At 47.1% G+C, this 21231-nt stretch overlaps 1 protein-coding gene across 1 annotated transcript in view; it reads right to left on the bottom strand.

Moving 5' to 3' along the window:
* Positions 1-11793, bottom strand: part of CSF1R (colony stimulating factor 1 receptor) — a 29422-nt gene extending 17629 nt beyond the window's left edge. The window contains exons 1-6 of the mRNA XM_047092468.1: positions 11606-11793; positions 7472-7729; positions 6748-7032; positions 4960-5096; positions 4151-4310; positions 198-384 (exon numbers count right to left, since the gene is read on the bottom strand). Of these exons, the coding sequence (XP_046948424.1) occupies positions 198-384; positions 4151-4310; positions 4960-5096; positions 6748-7032; positions 7472-7729; positions 11606-11753 (1175 nt within the window). The 5' untranslated portion in view covers positions 11754-11793. The remainder of the gene's footprint in view (positions 1-197; positions 385-4150; positions 4311-4959; positions 5097-6747; positions 7033-7471; positions 7730-11605) is intronic.
* Positions 11794-21231: the final 9438 nt, after the last annotated feature.

The raw sequence follows: 21231 nt of genomic DNA, 5'->3' as shown, positions 1-21231 counted from the left end.
AATTTGATTTCAATCTCAAACACAGATGATTGATATTGAGGTTCTAAGATCAGGGAAAGTGAGACAGAGAAAGGGGAAGGGATTTACTCAAGGTCACCAGCAAGGTTGAGACGTGACCCAGTCAGTGTCCTGCCTCCTGGTGGAAGCATTCCCCTTCTGGATGTGGGGCTCTCCAGATGGGAGCTGATAGGTGGTACCTGTATGTGTCCTTGATGGTGACAAAATCAAGCTTGTCCTGGTAGTCAGAGAAGGGTCCCAGATAGGTCCAGTTAAAACTTTCTAGGCCTGGGTAGGCCTCCACCTTGACTTGGAGATCAACCTTCTCACCCACAGTCACCTCCTGGAGGAGACTCTGCTCAGAGGTCAAGTTCAAGTAGGCACTCTCTGGAAAGTGTAACACATAAAGATCTGGCATTAGTGGGAAGATGTCTCAGTTGGTTTGTTCACTGGTGATCTACCCATTCATTCAGCCATTCAGCTGGACCCTTCCTGAGTGCCTACTATGTGCCAGGCACACAGCTCCCACCTCTAACCAAAACTTTCCCTCTGACATCTTCCTTCTTACCACTGCCCCATAGAAGCCCAAACTCTTCTCTTCACTGAGTCCCTGGGAGAACCTGGACAAATTTCGATTCTCCTTGCTACCTCTGCCTCCTTATCTGTATAACAAAGAGATTGAGTATATTTGTGTTGTTGTAACTTTTTGAAACTTTTTCAGTAGCAAAAACATAAAAATCTGCTGTTTTTTTCAGATGCCCTTACCTATTTCCCCTTCTCCTGGTAATAGTTCAGGCAGAGAGGCTTCCACATCCAGCTCTAAGCGGGCATGTGACTCACCAGCCAGTCAAGGTGATGCCCCCTTTACACCAGTGAGTGGTTTGGGGTAGGCACTTGTGCCTATGGGTCCATGACACTTATTTCCATGATTTTTGTTGGAGCTCTGAGAAAGGAGAAGCCCTAATTCCACTCGGGTTGTCAAGCCTGATGCTGCTAGGGGTCCCACAAGAAAAATGTACAGCTGAGAGTTGAGAAACAACTAGAAGCAACTAGATCCAATTTACCCGAAGCTCATATCCATGGGCTTTTTAGCTATGAGGCTGATGAAAATCCCCTTGTGATTAGGCCAGCTTAAGTTGGTTTCTGTTACCTGTGCCTGAAAGAGTCCTGACTAGTTTCTTCTAATTAAATCTTGCGTGAATTAAAATCAAGTTGCCATGGTTGAATCTCAGGCAGAGGAGCTATGGCAAGAATCCCCATGTACTCAGCTTCTCCATGCCTCTAATGGAAGCCCCTGAAATGCTTTCTTAAATCCCCCAAGACTTTGCAAAAAGCTCTGGACTAGATGATATACAGGGGCTCCTCTCCTTACTCAGCTCCGTGAACTCTAATATTCACTCTTCTATCCTGTGATGTACCTGTTCCAAAGCCCCTGTGGGTCCCCAATCACTTCTACTATACAGATATGCGTTTAAGGCTCTCTTCAATCAATTCTCCTCCTCAGGCCCATCTAGCTGTCTCCCCTCTTCCTACACACACACACACACACACACACACACACACACACACACTGCTCCATCCCACCCATCTGGGTCTCCTAACATCCCATGAACACATCACACCGCAGTCATTCCAGCCAAGCTTGGAGGTTTTGTTCAAGCCACTTTCTCCGACAGGAACACTGTCCTCTTCCTTTTTTCTATTTAGATCCTTCTCATCCTTCAAGGCTCCTCTCCATCAGGGGGTCTCCACCCACCACTCCAGGCCACAGGGAGCTCTCCCTCCTCTGGACTCCTGCCACCCTTCTAGATGACACATTCATGACGTACCATATCAACACTACTTTGCGCATCTGCTTCTCCTTCGGCTGGTCATCTTTTCTGTCCAACTAATCTGTGAGCTTCCTGGGTGAGGCTTTCGTCTTCTCTTTCCTACAGAGAACGTCTATCTATCCATCCTGCATCCATCCTCTCACCTCCTTCAGCACCACCCTTATCAAGCCACCATAACCTCTAGCTTCGGCGACTGCAGTAGTCTCCTAACTGCCCACCCCCCCCCTCCATTTCCACCCTCAACGAAGTAGGTGAGAGTGTCACTTTCCTTTACTCAAACCCACCAATGGGCACCCCATCTTTCTCAAGGGGAAAAGCCCAAGTCCTTACATTGGCTTACCGAGCCAAGCCCTGTGGAATCTGCCACCTTGCCCCCTCCCTCTTTGACTTCACCTTGTGCCACTCTTCCTCCCGAACTCTGCGCCAGCCACACCGGCTGACCTGTGCCTTGCGCGTGGTGAGCACAGTCCTGCCTTAAGGACAGTGCTTGCCGTCTGCCCGGAGCTCTGTTCTGCAGGATATCTGCCTGGCTTACCCCTTCCCCAACTTCAAGTCATTGCTCAAGTGTCAGCTTCCCAGTGAGACCTTCCTTGATGACTACCTGATTTAAAATTCTTTTTTAACGTTTATTCATTTTTGAGAGACAGAGATAGAGCATGAGTGGGGGAGAGGAAGAGACAGAGGGAGACACAGAATCCGAAGCAGTCTCCAGGCTCCGAGCTGTCAGCACAGAGCCCGACACGGGGCTCAAACCCACAAACTGTGAGATCATGACCTGAGCCGAAGCTGGACACTTAACCGCCTGAGCCGCCCAGGTGCCCCTTTTTTTATTATTATTTTTCACGTTTATTCATTTTTGAGAGAGCACGAGTGGGGGAGGGGCAGAGAGAGAGGGGGTGACCACCCGATTTTAAATAGCAACCCTATAGAATTGATTTGGTTTTCAGGATTTATTTTGCTCATTGCTGTCTTTTCCCAACTAAAGCACAAACTTCATGTGGGCAGGGGTCTCCGTGTCTTTGCAGCTGTATCCTCAGCATCCAGAACACTGTCTGACCAGAAGTGTTCATGGACACAAACGTTTATTGAGTGACTACTATAGACGTGCACTAGAAAACACATAGGATTAGAACTCTCAACTGGGGATCAATTCTTTTTGCTCCTCTCCTCCTTTACCCCCCACAGCTCCCAGCACAGAGTGGAGCCCAGAGCAGAGGTCGCGTCTACTGTGCATCTAGCCTAGTGCGGGTGCCATCATGGTGGTGACTCTCATGCTTTTCTCCCCTCCACCCCTCGTTTAATACACGCATCATGGCCAGACCCAAATGACTCAGCCTGTCTTGACCTTTGCTTCTCCAGCCTCTGATCTCCCATCCAGTGCACAAGGCGTCAGACTGGCCTTCTCAGATAACATCTCCTGTGCACACTTAGGCAGCATTTACTCTGTGCCAGGGTATATATACAGATTCACTTAATTCTCACAACAAACCTCTGAGACAGTTCCTGCTCATACCGTTAGTATCCCATTTTGCAGTGGAGCAAGCTGCTGGTCGTTAGCAGGGTCAGCTTGGAGTGCTGCCTGGGAGTGTGGGCTCCCGGCTGCCACAAGGCACCCCACCACGCAGCCTGATCCCGCCATTCTCCTCTAAAGCTCTCAATGACTTCCAACCGGATATGACGCAAACTACCCGCCCATTTTACTGGCTGGATACTGCCTCCATCTCTGCGCCTCCTTGGCCACTTGTCACACGCCTCCACATCCCTGCCATTGTCAACTTCTTTTGATGCCTGAAATGCCCTCCGCTCCCTTTACCTTTGGGCCTGACATACGCGGTGTGGTTCCTCTTCCTTTCCCACCCTTCTACCTAGCTAACCTACCTCCATTCTTTTGGGCCTAGCTTAGGCCACACTGTCCAAGCCAGGATTGGGGGACCCCCTTGGTGTTCCCAGGACACCCCGTACTTCCTGCCTGATCACACTGGCTGAGCATTGTCTGCTCCTGTGTCCATCTGACGTGAGTGTTGCAGGCATGAAGGAATGAATGAGGGAGTGAGCCGCAAAGTAGGTCCCTCCTGGACACCGATCACAAAACAAAATGCAGTAATGCACTGTAGGAGCTCCAGGGAGGAAGCGAGGGATTCTGGGGGAGGATCTGGGAAGGTGTGGCTCCCTAGCCAGGCTCAAGATAAGGGAAATCTAGCGCAGGTGTTCTTAACAGCGTCTCCTTATTCTCCACCATCAGTCCCCTCCTTCCCAATCCCCTTATACACCCCCTCACCTCAGGATCCCCGTCAACCCTCCCCCATCACCCTAATGCTCACCTACCACCCGGAAGACCATGGAGGCGGAGTGGTTGCCCCAGGCGTTGGTGGCTGTGCAGGAGTAGTTGCCAGCATCTTGGAAGCTCACGTGATCGAGGTTGAGGGTCAGGACTTTTTGGTAACGGTTATCATGGAAGTCGGATTGTTGAGAGATTGTGAGCTGTAGCCAGAAGGAATGGAAATGCTATACCAGGGTTGTTGAGGGATTAGAAAACTCTAGGTTCAAATCCTCAGCCTTTAAAGATTACTGTCTGCCTTTTCTTGGGCAAGGGACTGAACTCTGAGCCTCAGTTTCTTCATCTGTAAAACGGCACTAACACTGACCCCTGCTCCTAGGGTTGTAGTGAAGAACAATGAACGATTACACGTAAACGGGGGTGGAGTTGTGCTTGGCACAACATAGGCACAGTGGGACAGGAAGGGGCTCTTAGATGCAGCCCCAAACCATTCCCTTTTACTCCCTCTGCTTCCCTCTCACCTTTATATTCCTGGGCTTCAAGGTGGCCTAGGAACCCCTTGCTAAGTCAGAAATGAACTGACCTCTGACTCTTGTCAACAGGCTGGGGCAAAGGTCATGGGTCAAGGGGGTAGAGTACCACCTCCCTTCCCCTACAAGATTCAATGACATGAGCCTGAATCCTGGTCCTGAATCAGCTGTTGACGAGCAACGGGTGCACTCCCCTCTCTGGGCCTGGCCCATGCCCTCAGGCTAGAGAGCCAGCTCCCAGCGAGGCTGGGCTCGGTCCTGCCAGGCCTGGTGTGCTGGCAGGGTGGGCACACTTCACCCTGCTGTCTCCCCAGGGACTGACCTTGGTGTCTCCATGACGGAGGGAGACGTCAAAGTTAACATCAATGTTGCTGGCTGAGCACACGATCTGGGCAGCCTCTCCTTGAATCCGCACCAGCTCTGCAGGCTCCAGCGTCAAGGTCGCAGGCCCGGAGATGTCTGAGGCCAAGGGAAGCAACCCATGAACACCCAGGCCTGAGCCGTTGCTCTGCTCAGGGCCAGGCTACTGGCTGGGGCCCCCACCATGCTCCCATCCCAAATCCTGGGGGTGGGGGGGGTCAGCCTTGAGGCCCCAGACAGCAAATCCTGTCTTTTGTACAGACTCTCTGAAGTCCACTTCCCTTCATCACCTCGCCTCTCCCCAGTGTCACCCTGTTTTCTGCTTTGGATTCCTGCAACAGCCACTTGGAAGGCCCCCACTCCCCCTCTGACCCCTGTACAACCCAGATGCCTCACAGCAGCCCAAGTGAGCTCTTAAGAATGTAAATTGCATCACGTCTGTGTCCTGGGCCAGTATCGGGCGGCTTCCCACTACTCTCGGGATACAAGCCCGGGCCCATTACTGACCACTGAGCGCCTGCCGCCTGGTGCTCACCACCCTGCAGCCGCACCGGCCTTCCCACCTCACGCACTGTACACTCGCCCACCCTCCCGGAGCTTTCCCTTCAATGCTGCGAGTGGGTGGCCGCTCTCTTCCTTCAGATCTTTCGCTCAGAGAAGCCGTCTGTGACCAGTCAGCTGAATTCGACTCACCCCACCCCACACACATCCAGCTTTCTCCGGCTTGGTTTCTTGTTCATCCCAGTTGAAACGTTATTTGCTCTCTAGTCTGTTTCTCCTGGAAAGATGTCACATCCCCAAAGGCGACATCCCCAGCGGCCAGGACAGTGCCTGATATAGAGCAGGTGTTGAATTAAAGTTCATGGCTATTGCTGTCATTGGAAGAAGATCTAATCCAGTTTTGCAAGGTCCAGAGACACTAAGGGACTCATCCAAGGTCACCAGGGCTCCAGGGCCCTGCCAGATGGAGTGCGGGGAAAGAGACCTAAGGACTTCCTCTGTCCACATAGTGGGGTCCTGTGACTTCCTGAACAGGTTTCATGGCCTTAAAACCCCAGGGCATTGGGCCAACCATGCCACTCTTACCCTGGCCCTCATTTCAGGGACCTGATTCCTGTCTCAAGCCCAGGTGTCGAGCCTTTTACTCACACCAATCGTTCCAGAAACCAGAATCCAGTCCATCAGCCTAGCCAGGGCAAGGGGGAAAGGAGTGAAATTTCACCACACCACTGTCACCCCCACAGTGAGAGCCTTCCTGTGTGCCCACGCCCACCTCCCCAGCACTCAGCTCCCCACCCTTCCTGCGTGTGCCCAGCACCTGGCACCAGGCCGGCACTGAGTGGGAAATCCATGTCTGAGGGTGTGGGGCCGCTTTGGGCCCTCCTTCTGTTCCTGGAACATTCAGGGCCTGTTCCCACCTCATGGCTTCGTACCTGCTGTTTCCTCTGCTGAGGCACAGCTTTGCACAGCCACCTGCTCCCCATCATTCATAGTTCAGCTCGAATAAAATGGCACCCTCTCAGAGAGCCTCCCCTCCCACACACACCCTCTCCTCCATCACCTTGTGAGACCATCTGCATAGCGTGTCTCATGAGCTGAGGTCACTTCCCAGCAGGTGCCCCATGGGCGACCATGGTACAATTGGAAGGAAGAAGCCCAAGAAGGGGGCACCCCGTTACTCTCCATCAGGCCCAGGCCCTGCCGCAGCTCGTACATCTGCCGGCTCTCTGGCCCTCCCAGCCCCACGCACCTTTCTGCACTTTAAGCCAGATGCCCATCGATGTCACCGTCCTGCCGTCTACTCGTGCACTGCATTGGTAGACGTGATTCTCAATGAACTTGGCCTTGTGGATGGTGAAGCCATGCCAGGGCGAGAAGGAATAGTTGGTTTGGCGCAAGACGGGCCGGCCACGCACCCGCACCAGCGAGACGCCTGCCTCCAACGCTGGGTCAGTAAGCAGGCAGGGCAGCAACGCATCCTGACCTTCCAACACCGTCACTTCCTGGGCCAGCACCTTCCAAGGCCGAGCAGGGTCTGGGGCAGAGGAGATACAGGGTTACAACTGTCCTCCTTCCACCAGGCCAAGTGGTCCCTGAACCCTGGGGACAGGGAGGCTCAGAGAAGCTGATCGTTTGCCTGAGGTCACACAATACCAGAGAAGCTCAGCCAGTGCTTTAGAGTGGGGACACTAGAGCCAGGTTCAGCCCTATTACTTGGTGCTGTGCGACTGTGGACAAATGACTCAACCCCACCAGCCTCTGGAAAATGGCTGTAATCATGGAACCTACCTCACAGGGTTATTATGAGGACTACATCAAACTGGAAGGGCTGCACAGGTTTTTGTTAATGGCAGGCACTCAGTACATGTGGAACTGGCTTCTTATGGCTGTGAATATTAGGGCCCAGCCCTCCCGCCCATTCCCAGTGGGACCTGTTGGGCCAAGCCTCTTGGGGGTGGGCTCAGAGTCCTCACCTTTGACATAGAGGTGGATGGTGGCATTGCCCCCCTGGGGGTTTCCAGGCTCAGTGCAGTGATAGGTCCCCGTGTTTTGGAAGGTGGCATTATTCGTGGTCAGGATGCTGCTGGGGGGATCGAGGTCCAGGTTCCAGTGCGGGGAGATGGGGCCGTCCCATTCCACACTGCCGTTGCCCACACATCGCAGGGTCACTGTTGTGCCTGGCTCCACGACCAGCTCAGGGCCGCTGGGCTGTATCACTGGGACCCCTTGAGCTGGGGTTGGGGGTGGCAAATAGACAGAAGTGAGGCCTGAGGAGACGCTTCCTGGTCTGATGATCCTGGCCTCTGAGATGGGGAGTGCCCTGGCAGGGGTGGTGCGAGTGCTGGCATTCAGCTGTGATTTGGAATCACCTTACACAAGTCCCTGCCCCCTCTGTCATGTGCTCAGCCCCCCCCACCCCCACCTCAAACCTGCTTGGGGATGGCTTGATGTCCAGCAGCCCCCTCCTCTGAGAAACGGAGACTGGCAGCTTTCTCAGCTTCTAGTCACCTGCTGTCCCACGGGGTCTCCCCCAGACTCCTGCCTCAGTCTTCCCAGCCTCCCCAGGGGTTGACCCCTTCGGCCCCATGGACAAAGCGGGCCGTATCCCTTGTGCCAAGCCCAGGACCTGGCTCTAAGCAGGGGACTCAAACAAGCAAAGGAAAAGACAAATGGATGGAATGTTCATGGCAAAGTCCTCCGACTTAATCTATATGGGAAGGAAGAAAAGGGTCATAGGATCTCAGCCCAGCAGTGTTAGAAGGGTTCTGAGAGTCTTCTGTCATGCCCGCTCCCAACATTGGACATCTGGTCTGCAGCACGGGGGGATGGTTCAGAGGCTCTGTGCCTCAGTTGCCCCACCTATAAAATGGAGGCAATAATTTGTACCCATTTATTGGGATGCCGGGAGGTTTAAATGCATGGAAAGCCTTTGGGACCTCACCTGTCACCAAATAAATAGTAAGGATTGGTCAGCAGTCCAGCCCAGCACCCCAACACTGCTCTGTTTACTAGGAAGCCAATCTCTTTTAAGGAAAATTTGCTTGAAGGAGAAAAGAGAACTTGCAGCCCATATCAGGCCCTCCGGGAAGAAGGCCCGCTGCCTCTGCAGTGTCAGCATTTTTCCAGGGCTGAAAATAGGGGCAAAGGAGGGAAGTGAGAGCTGATTCAAGGCCTTGGGGGGGCTGCCAGGCGCCCCTGAGCCTGTGTGGGCGGAAGCACATTGCTGGCGTCCAGCCCGGCCCCCGGTTTCCGCTCAGCCTGCAGCCCTTCCCCCCCTGGACGCTCTCACTTCTGTTTCCTGGCCCTCCTGGCTACTGTCCCCTCTCCAGGGGCGAGACCCCCAGGAGAGGGAGTGCCTCCTGCCGCACACTGGAACATTCTGGGTTGCAGGGCCTGGCTCTCCCACTGACCAACTGGGTGCTCCCGATGAATCTGACCCCTCTACTCTAGTGACAGGGACAGGGACACTCCTCCCCCCAGGGAACTGGCTGAATTCAGGGTGTCTCACTGTCCTACACGAAAGTCCCTCAAATGGTTATTTCCACCCCATCCCCACCACAGACTTCAGAATTGGAAAGATCTTCCCTGTCAAATTATTTCAGGATGACTCAAGTTCTGTTTTGATTTTATACCCATCAGAGGCGCGGGTTGCCTCTCTGCCTGAGCCTCTGATCAGCATGAAGAATTGAGTGAACTGGTGAATTCTGCCAAGCCCGCCTGACACCTGGGGGTTTTTATCCCTCCTGGGCCATGTGACCACCAGGGAGAGGGGCAGGTGCCATTTCTGGCAGGCTGTCCCCAAATCCCAACAGAGCTGGTGCTGCCCCATTACAGCCGCAGCAGTGTGGCGACCCCCACCCCGGGGTTTTACTGCAGGTGAGAGCTTGGACTATGGGGTCACACCCCCTTGGTCTGAAACTTGGTTCTCCCTGATGCTGGGTAGGTCACTTATCCTCTCTGACCCTTAGCTGCTCTTCCATCCAATGGGATTAGTCCGTTTCCACCTCTGAGGTCTTGGGAGGATTTGATGAGGTAATACGCAGTCCTTGTCTCAGTCAACTGCTGATGGCCTGAACTACTGCTTCAGTGGAGACATTTCTAACCCCCTTTCTGGTCCTGACACTCTAATATCTAAAGTTTTGAACCTTTAAAGGTCACAGTCTGTGACCGTACCATCGGCGATCTCGGATTCTGTGATTCTTGCTGTGGTCCCCTTCTGCACCTGCCTGGTCTCACAGGCACCTTCTCCCTTCCCCTCCCCTGCCCTGTCTCTCTAGTGGCTGTCTCGGCTTCCTGGAAATGTGGTCAGAGAAATGTGTCCTGTTTTGTCTTGTCCTGTTGTCCCGGATATTCATGCAGAGCAAGGCTGACACCCTCAACTTCTGCCCCTAACTTCCCCCTGCTGGCTTGGCCAGTGGGGAGAGCCTGCTCAGGCCAGTCCTCCTTCGGCTGGGGGCTCGGGCTTGGCAGACACTGACCAAGGTCCCCTTCTGTGCCTGTCTCTCATCTCAGCTCCCAGGGTGTCCCCCAACTTCCACTCCTCTCCCTCAACCCACACACACATGGCACTCCAAGGCCTGGGACGTAGACCCCTCATCAGACCGGGATCTTAAGGAGCCTCTAACCATCTCTAGGGTGTTCAGAGCCTGGCCTTTGACTCCCTCACAGCAGCCCTCACCCGCCACTCACTCATGACTGGTCTGTTGGGCTAAAAGCTGAGGCTTCCAGCTTGCTGCCTCCCATCTTTTCCTTCTTCTGGGTCTGGAGGCTGGACAACCTCCCCACCCCCAACAGGGTTCCACGGGCAAATTCTGGGCATGAAGACAGGACAAGGCAGTGAAATAAAACCCATAGAACTTTCTAGAGAGAGGGGAATAGTTTTATCTTAATTGGGATGGTGGGTACACAAACGTATATGTTTGTCAAACCTCATCAGGCTGTATATTTAAGAATCTGTACATTCTACTGCAAGTAAATTACATCTCAATTAAAAAAACAAAAACAACCAGACACACTCAAGCCCAGAGACGTTGGGCCAGAAAAAGACCTTCAGTGGGGTGGGCCATCTCCTCATCAGGGACTAGACGCACCTCCTCCCCAGGATCCTGCAGCCCCAGAACTGTGAGGAGGCCAGAGCTGATGCTGCCTTCCCACCCTACTCCAGCCCTATCCTGGCCCAAGATACCTCCAAATAAGCATGTGATCAAATAGAACTGTAGCTATAAGCCAGGTCGCCAGTCCCTCGCCTCCAGTTAGGCACCCTCCTGGGAAGGAGATTCTTACCAGTGTGGCTCTACCAGCGAGTTGGAGGCAGGGTAGCAGCCTACGTCTGGGAGGGTTCTGGCCAGGGAGTCCCTCACTGCCCTCCCCCCAGCCCCCCCCCACCACCACCGCCCCAGGCCCTCCTCTCATCTCCTCCCAAATTCACCTCACCTGAACCCTGGGCCAGAGAGGCTAACCTCTTATCTCTCCTTCCAGCCCCTTCCCCAAGCCTCTGGAGGAATGACCCTCCCCCCTCTGGCCTTTCCAAGTTGGGTCCTGCCTACTCTCCACGGCTCATGGGCTGGCAGAATTGGCAGAGCCATCCGGAGCTCTCTAGGGCCTCCCTACTAGGCATAGGGCTGGACCAGCAGCTTTGGCCTCTCCTAGGAGCTTGTTAGAAGTGCAGAATCTCACGTTGTACCTGGGACCCACTGAGTCAGGATGTGCATTGTGACAAGATCCACAGGTAATCTGTATGCATAGCAAAGTTTGAAAAGCATCGTTTTAGTCTAGTTCACCACTGCCCCCAACACCTGCCATTGGATAGATGAGGACACAGCAGCCCTGAGAGCATCAGGGGCTTGCTCAGGACACATGGTGAGCCAACATCTTAGCTGGAATGGATCCACAGCCCTGGCTGGGCTGGTTCCACCCCACCCATACCCTCTTTTCCTCCGCTGCCTTTCCAAAGCAGATACCTGCAAACCTGTAGTCCAGGCTGGGAGAGATGCAGGCACAGAGTGGGGACACCCGTGAGGAGCAGGGGTTTACAGAGTCCTTGCACAGGGGCCGCCTGTGTCACTCATTTCTGCCCCCCCTCCAACCCCCAGAGTCCCTGGTCTTACCATGCCAAGCTGTGGCCACCAGCAGGACCAGCAGAGCCCTTGGGCCCATGGCCTCAGTGGGGAGGCAGCAGGATGATGCAGGGCAGAGGGGTGGGCAAGGCCCTGGAGTCTCAGCGCTAGCTCCGTAGTGACCAGGACCACTGGGCATACGTTCCTCTCTGCTGTACTGGCTGTTTCTCTTGTTTTCCTCTTCCTCCTCCTCCTCCTTGGGCTGATCCCCTTCTTCCCCTTTTAGCTAGGCAAGGCAACCACAGAGTTTGGAAATCTTGGGTCTTTAGAAGAAAACAAAGCCATGACCCCCAGGGGGAGGGGTTGGAGTCTAGGACAGGGCCAGTCTGAGCCTGGGGGAGCTGGCTAAGTTTAGGGCCCTTCTGAAACCACCTCCCAAGGATCCTGGCAGAAGAGACATGCCCGAGGTCAAGCAGACAGTCAGTAGCACAAAGGGAGGGGTCTCCAGAGTGGCCAGGCAGCTCTGGCTTAGCCAGAAGGAAAGTTAGGTTGGTCTGGGAGAACTTCATGATAGAAGCAAGAAACTTCTATTTACAGGACACTCCCCAGCTGAGCCCTTTACATTCACTGATTCCTCTGGTTCCTGTAGAACCTTTATGTGATGGGTACTATTGCCATTCCCATTTTGCAAATGGAAAGACTGAGGCCTGGAGAGATCAAGCATCTTAAACTTCTCCATAGTTACATGGCTACCGAATGGCAGAGGTGGGATTTTGATCTAGGCAGCCTGGTTGTAGAACTCCCTTTACGTTGCTTAATTATTTGTTTGTTTATTTGTTTATTTTTACAAAGAGTCAAATTGTGTTGCTATATTTCTTCAGAAAAATAGCATTCCTCTGCCCCTTTCTTTCCTGGAGTCAATTGCTTTTACTCCTTTTAATTGATTCCTGTAGTATTTTCCTTCTTATTTCTAAGTAACATGGTTCTAGAGTTAATTCTTGAAAGTAAAAAAATTCCAATACAACATTGATCCAGGAAAGTGATCATTCTTTCCATGTACTCGGGTATATGTAATATATTTCATATATACTTTTTTTTTCCAGGAAAGTGTTCTGAACCTCAAGTAGTCATGAATACTAAACAAAACTGACTCAAGAAGAAATAGAAAATCTGAATAGACTTATAACTAGCAAAGAGAGTAAATCTGTAAACAAAAACCCCCCAACAAAGAAAAACCCTCGATTAGATGGATTCACTGGTGAATTCTACAAAATATGTAAAGAGTTAACCCCAATTCTTCTCAAATTCATTCACAAAATAGAAGAGGAAGGAACACTTCTCAACTCATTCATTGAGGACCTTTATACTAAAGCCAGACAAAGACATCACAAGAAAAAAAAAAACAAAACTACAGACCCATATCTCTGATGAATACAGATGCAAACATCTTTAGCAAAATACTAGGAAACCAAATATAATAGCACGTTAAAGTGGGATCCCAGAAATACAAAGATGGTTCAACACGTGAAAATCGATCTGATACACTACCTTGATAGAGTAAACACAACCCACATTATCATCCCAATTGATGCAGAAGAAAACCTTTGACAAAATTTATGTTAAAAACACACACACACACACACAAAACTAGGAACATAAGGCAACATCTTTAACATGATTAATTAAAACCATGGATGAGGGGCGCCTGGGTGGTGCAGTCGGTTAAGCGTCCGACTTCAGCCAGGTCACGATCTAGTGGTCCATGAGTTCGAGCCCCACGTCAGGCTCTGTGCTGACAGCTCAGAGCCTGGAGCCTGTTTCCGATTCTGTGTCTCCCGCTCTCTCTCTGCCCCTCCCCCGTTCATGCTCTGTCTCTCTCTGTCCCAAAAATAAATAAACGTTGAAAAAAAAAAAAAAAACCATGGATGAAAAACTCGCAGCTAACTCAATGGTGAAAGATTGAAAACTTCTCCCTTTAAATCAGGAACAAGACAAGGATACCACTTTCACTGCTTCCATTTAACACTGTACTGGACGTTCTAGGCAGAGCAATCACAAGGAAAAATAAATATCCGAATTCAAAAGGAAGAAGTATTTGACATAATCCTATGTATTGAAAAAGCCTAATGAGTCTATAAGAAAAACCCTATGTATAGAAAATACATAATCCTATGCACAGAAAAATCCTAAAGAATCTACAAGAAAAAAAAAACCCTCTTAGAGCTAATACATTCAGCAAAGTTGCAGGGTACAAGATCAACACCCAAAACTCAGTCGTATTTCTATACACTGACCGTGAGCAATCTAAAAAAGAAGTTTAAAAAACAATTGTATTTGAAATAACACCAAAATGAATAAAAATACTTGAGAATAACTTTAACCAAAAAGACGCAAGACATATACCCTGAAAACCACAAAACACTGCTGAAAGAAATAAACAAGACTAAACAAATGGAAAGACATCCCGTGTTCATGAATTGGAATATTTAATATTCCAGTGGCAACACTCCCTTGAGTGATCTGTAAATTCAATGCAGTCCCTATTGAAAGCCCAGTGGCTATTTTTTCAGAAACGGAAAAGCTGATTCTCAAATTCATGTGGAATTTCAAGGGACTCCAAGTAGATAAAACAATATTAAAAAAGAACAAAGCTGGAGGAGTCACACTTCCCAGTTTCAAAACTTACTACAAAGCTACAGATATCAAAACAGTGCAGTATCGACACAAGGAGAGGCATATAGGTCAACAGAATAACGTTGAAAGTCCAGAAATAAACCTTTACATCTATGGTTAATTGATTTTCAACAAGGGCGCCCAGGCCATTAATGTGGAAAAGACAATCTTTTCAACAGATTGTGTCAAGAGAACTGGATATCCACATACAGAGGAATGGAGTTAGACCCTTCGCACCATATAGAAAAATCATAAAGGATCAAAGATTTAAATACAAAAGCTAAAGCTATGAAACTCTTAGAAGAAAACCTAGGGGTAAACATGCATGACCTGAACATGGAAATAGTTTCTTAGATATGTCAGATGTGCAAGCAACCAAAGAAAAATTCAGTAAGTTGGGCTTCAGCAAAATGAAACATTCTGGTCATCAAAGGACATTATCAAGAGAACAAATGAGGCGCCTGGGCGGCTCACTCAGTTGAGCGTCCGACTTCGGCTCAGGTCATGATCTCACGGCTCGTGAGTTCAGGCTCCGCATCGGGCTCTGGGCTGACAGCTCAGAGCCTGGGGCCTGCTTTGGATTCTGTGTCTCCCTTTCTCTCTGCCCCTACCCCACTCACACTCTGTCTCTCTCTGCCTCTCAAAAAAATAAAGAAAACTAATAAAAAAAAAATTTAAGAGAATAAAAAGACAACACACAGATTGGGAGAAAATATTTGCAAATTATATATATGTTATCATATATGTTATTACATATTGTATATACAATATGTATATACAATATGTATATACAATATGTATATACATATTATATATATGTTATCATATATCACATATAACATATATATATGTTATATATATATAATTCCAGAATATATATATGTATGTCTTCTAACTCATCAACAAAAAGGCAAACAACTCCGTTAAAAGTGAGCAAAAACGTTGAGTAGATATTTCTTCAAAAAAGACCTACAAAGGACCAACAAGCACATGAAAAGATGTTCAACGTCATTAGTCATGAGGGAAATGCAAATCAAAACTGCAGTGAGATAGCACCTCACACCAACCAGGTTGTCCATAATTTAAAAATCAGAAAATAACAAATGGACAACGGGGAAAAACGTGAGCCCTTGCACGTTGCCGGTGAGAATGCAAAATGGTGCAGCTGCTTGTGGCAATGGTTTGATAATTCCTCAAGAAGTTCCACAGACTTACCTACCATATGAGCCAGCAACCCCAGTCCTAGATGGATCCAGAAGAATGAAAAACAGGTACTGGAACAAATACTTGCACACGAATGTTTAATGCAGCACTATTTGTAATAACTAAGAGGTGGAAACAGTGATTCATAGGTAGACAAAAATGAGGCACAGCCATACAACGGAGGGTTATTCAGCCATAAAAAGAATGAAGCGCTGATACGTGTCACAACACGAATGCATCTCCAAACGCTATGCTCAGCGAAGAAAGCCAGACGCAAAATCGCATATTGCATGACTACATTTAGATGGAACATCCACAATACCTAAATCCACAGAGGCAGAACGCTGACTGGTGGTTGCCAGGAGCTGGAGGCAGGGGGAACAGGGAGTGACTGCTCGATGGGCGCAGCATTTCCTTTCAGGGTGATGAGAATGTCTCAGAACTAGATAGAGGAGATGGCTGCCCAACATTGTGAGGGTATGAGACGTCACTGGATTGTACCCTGAAATAGTCGATGTTTAAGTTATGTGAATTTCACCTCAATTTAAAACAAAAGAGGAAGAAGAAGAAAGAATGCAGACTTTCTTAGAAAAGCAAAAACGGAATTCATTGCCGGGAGACCGCGCTGCAAAAGAAGAAAATGTTGAGGGAAGCTCTTCAGGCCACAAGAATACGATACCAAACAGAGCTTAGCTATGCACACAAAAATAAAGAGTGCTGGAGATGAAAAAAATAAAGGTAAATATAAAGAATACTTCAATCTTACTTTTAATTGCTTGAAAGATAAAGACTGTCTAAAGCAGACATGGGCAAAATTTTTTGTAAAGAACCAGATGGCCTATATTTTAGGTTCTGTGGGCCATAAAGGTTGTGTGACAACTGCTTAAGGCTGCCATTGTCACGCAGAAGCAGCCACAGCCAACACCTACTATGCTGTTGAGTGTAGCTGTGTTCCAATGATACCTTATTTACAAAAACAAGTGGCAGGCTAGGTTTGGGCTGTAGTTTGCCAACCCCTGACTTACGGCTAAAATACCAGCCATGTATTATATGTTCATAGCATATGTAAAAGTGCAATGTATGACAACAATATTACAAAAAGATGGGTGGGAAGGATATGCTGTGTACTCTTGTAAGATGCTTATACTATATTTGGAGCAGTATAATATTATTTTAGAGTAGATTGTGATTAATTAAAGATATATATATATATTTAAGTTTATTTATTTTATTTTTGAGAGGGAAAGAGACAGCATGAGCAGGGGAGGGGCAGAGAGAGGGAGAGAGAATCCCCAGCAGGCTCTGCGCTGTCAGCACAGAACCTGAGGCGGGGCTCAAACTCACAAACCGTGAGATCATGATCTGAGCCGACACCAAGAGTCAGAGGCTAAACCGACTAAGCCACCCACGCACCCCTAAAGGTATATATTTTAAAACCTAGGATAACCACTAACATTTTTTAAAAGGTGTGAGTTATAAGCCAATATGGAGATAAAATAGGGTCATAATAGAGTCATAAAATATACTCAGTTAATCCAAAGAAAGAAAAAGAGTACAAAGGAGAGACCAGGTGAAACAAATAGAAACATCTAACAAGATGGTAGACTTGTCTTATTATCTTACGTGTAAGCTATTATCATATATGTAAGCAGCCTAAATATACAAACTAAAGACTTAGGTTGTCTGATTGGATAAAAAAGCAAACTCCAGCTATTTGCTTTCTATAAGAAACCCACTTTAAATTTTTTTTTTTCAACGTTTATTTATTTTTGGGACAGAGAGAGACAGAGCATGAATGGGGGAGGGGCAGAGAGAGAGAGGGAGACACAGAATCGGAAACAGGCTCCAGGCTCCGAGCCATCAGCCCAGAGCCCGACGCGGGGCTCGAACTCACGGACCGCGAGATCGTGACCTGGCTGAAGTCGGACGCTTAACCGACTGCGCCACCCAGGCGCCCCAGAAACCCACTTTAAATATAAAGACACAGGTAGGATAAAAGTAAATGGAAAAAGATATCCATACAAACAATAATCAAAAGTGCTGGGGTGCTGTATTGATATCAGACGGAGTAGACTTCAGAACAAGGAATACTTCTTCTTTTTTTTTTAATTTTTTTTAACGTTTATTTATTTTTGAGACAGAGAGAGACAGAGCATGAACGGGGGAGGGGCAGAGAGAGAGGGAGACACAGAATCGGAAGCAGGCTCCAGGCTCTGAGCCATCAGCCCAGAGCCTGACACGGGGCTCGAACTCACGGACCGCGAGATCGAGATCGTGACCTGAGCTGAAGTCGGACGCTTAACCGACTGCGCCACCCAGGCGCCCCAAGGAATACTTCTAAGGATAATGAAGGGCATTACATAATGACAAAGGAGTCAATTATCCAAAATGACATAACAATTCTAAATGTATATGCACCTTAGAACAGAGCTTCAAAATAGAGGAAACAAAACCAATAGAACTGAAAGAACAGATAGACAAATCTCTGGTAAACACTTCTCTCTCAATAATAAATAGTACAAGTAGAGAGAAAATAGTAAGAATATAGACCTGAACAAAACTATAAACCAATTTGACCTAATTGATATTTATAGCACAATCCACTTAACAGGTGCAGAATACACATTCTTATTCAAGGCACATGAAACATTCACCAAGATTACTATATTCTGGGCCATAAAAAGAAAATAATAAAAAAGCACAAATACCTAAACTTTACAAATTATTTCTTGCATTATAACAGAATTAAACTTGAATTCTTTGGGACGTATGGGTGGCTCAGCCAGTTGAGCGTCCAACTCTTGATTTCATTTCAGGTCATGATCCCAGGGTCCTGGGATCAAGCCCCACATCTTGAATTCTCTCTCTCTCTCCAACTCACACATGTGCTCTCTTTTGCTCTCTCTAAAATAAAATAATTAATTAACTTGAATTTATTAACAGAAAGATATCTGGGAAATCCTAAATATTGGAAATTGAGTAACACACTTATTAACAACCCTTGAATCAAAGAGGAAATCACCAGGATAATTAGAAAATATTTTGAATTGAGTGAAAAAATAATCAGTGATCTGAACTGATTAAGGTAGAAACCTTAAGAGACTAGAGAAAGAAGAACAAATTAAACCCAAAGCAACTGTGAGGAAGAAACTAAAGATACCATCAGAAATCAGTGATATCCAGAACAAAAGTGTTGGAGAAAAAGCAGTAAAACCATTGAAAAAAATCAATAAAATATACAAGGGAAAAAAAAACAAAACAAGAAAGACACAAATTACTAATATCAAGAATGAAAGCGGGACGTTACTACCAACCCTATGGACAGGGTTACAAGAAAATCGCATAAACAACCCTAGGCCCATAGATTCATCAGGTTAGATAAAATAGATAAATAGGTAAAATAGACTAATCCCTTGAAAGACACAAAGTGCCAAATCTCACATGAATGGCCCCGTATTGATTTAAATCTTTCCAATGAGAAAAACAAACCCCTAGAAAACAAAAACCAAATTCTAGGACCAGCTGTTTTTGCTGGCAAATTCTACAAAACAAGGAAGAGCTAATACCAATTCTATACAAACTTTTCCACAATGTAGCAAAGGAGAGAACACTTTCCAACACATTGTATTATGCCAGCACTACCCTAATATCATAACTATACAAAGACATTACAAGAAAATAAAACTACAGGCCAATGTCCTTAATGAACACAGATGCAAAAAATCCTCAACAAAATATTAGCAAACCAAATCCGACAATACATTAAAAAAATTATTCACCACGATCAAGTGGAATGTATTCCCAGGATACAAGTGGTTCAGTATTTGCAAATCAATAAACGTGCTATGTCTGTCACATTAACAAGAGAAAAGACAAAAACCGTATGATCCTCTCAATAGATACAGAAAAAGCATTTGACAATGTACAATGTCCGTTCATGATAAAAAAACACAGTAGGTTTAGTGGGAACATACCGCAACATAATAAAGGCCATATATGAAAAACCCATAGCTAGCATCATATTAAATGGTGAGAGATTTTCCTCTAAGATCAGGAACAAGACAAGGATGTCACTCTCATTACTTTTATTCAACACAGTAGTGCAAGTCCTGGCCCCAGCAGTCAGAGTAGAAAGAGAAATAAGACACATCCAGATTGGTAAGCAAGAAGTAAACTTTCACTATTTGCAGATGACATGATATTATATATAGAAAACACTAAAGACTCTACCAAAAAATTATTAGAACTGATAAACGAAGTCCATGAAGTCACAGGATACAAAATTAATGGACAGAAATCTGTAGCATTTCTGTACACTAACAATGAAGTAGCAGAAGGGGAAGTCAAGAAAACACTCCCACTTATAATTGCACCAAAAATAATAAAATACCTAGGAATAAACCTAAGCAAGGAGGTGAAAGACATGAACTCTGAAAACTATAAAGCACTGATGAAAGAAATAGAAAATGACACAAATGGAAAGACATTCCATGCTCATAGACTGGAAGAACCAATATTGTTAAAATGTCCACACTACCCAAAGCATTCTACAGATTTAATGCGACCCTTATCAGAATACTAACAACATTTTTTTAAACAGAACTAAAGCAAACAATATTGAAACTTGTATGGAACCAACAAAGACCCTGAATAGGCAAAGCAATCGTGAGAAAGAAGAATGAAGCTGGAGGTATCACAATCCCGGAATTCAAGACAGACGAGAAAGCTGTAGTTATCAAAACAGTATGGCACTGGCACTAAACAGACACACAGAACAATGGAACAGAATAGACAGCCACAAAAATAAACCCATGCTTATATCGTCAATTAATCTATGACAAAGGAGGCAAGAATATCCAATGGGGAAATGACAGTCTCTTCAACAAATGGTGTTGGGAAAACTGGACAGCAACATGCAAAAGAATGAAACTGGACCACTTTCTTACATCATACGCAAAAATAAACTCGAAATGGATTAAAGACCTCAAATGTGAGATCTGAAACCATAGAAATCCTAGAAGAAAACATAAGCAGTAACTTCTTTGACATCAGCCATAGAAACATTTTTCTAGATACATCTCCTCGGGCAAGGGAAGCAAAAGTAAACTATTGGGACTACACCAAAATAAAAAGCTTTTGCCAGAGAAGGAAACCATCAACAAAACGAAAAGACAACCTACTGAATGGGAGAAGATATTGGCACATGACATATCTGATAAGGGGTGATGGAACTATATCTTTTTTTTTAAGTTTATTTATTTTGAGAGAGACAGAGACAGCATAAGTGGGGGGGAGGTGTGGGCACGCAGAGAGAAAGGGAGAGAGAGAGAATCCCAAGTAGGCTCCACAACTGCCAGCTAAGGAACCCGACTCGGGGCTCGAATTCACCACCCTGGGATCATGACCTAAGCGGAAACCAAGAGTCAATCACTTAACCATCTGAGCCACCCAGACACCCCTGATGGAACTATATCTTAATTGTGGTAGTGGTAACATGACTATATACATTGTCAAATGGAGCACTACAGGGCTGCCTCGCTGGCCCAGTTCAAAGAGCAATGCAACTCTTGATCTCCAGGAATCGAGTTTGAGCCCTACGATGGGTGTAGAGATAACACAAACAAAACAAAATAAAATGGACTACTATAAGGAACTGTAGATTTGAAAGGACGGATTCTACTCTGTGTTACTTAAACCTTAACAAAACAAATGGGGAATAAAAGTATAGGACTGAGAATAGCCAAGACAATCTGGAAGAAGATGAAAAAGAAAAATGGAAAGTCTTGTTCTACTATGTATCA

This window comes from Lynx rufus, unplaced genomic scaffold (assembly GCF_022079265.1).
Source record: "Lynx rufus isolate CCGP_SWC_20201006 ecotype Redwood Valley unplaced genomic scaffold, mLynRuf1.p SCAF_1, whole genome shotgun sequence".
NCBI classification, from domain to species: domain Eukaryota; kingdom Metazoa; phylum Chordata; class Mammalia; order Carnivora; family Felidae; genus Lynx; species Lynx rufus.
Note: the sequence above shows the minus strand (reverse complement) of the source record. Positions and strands in the feature narration are given on the sequence as shown.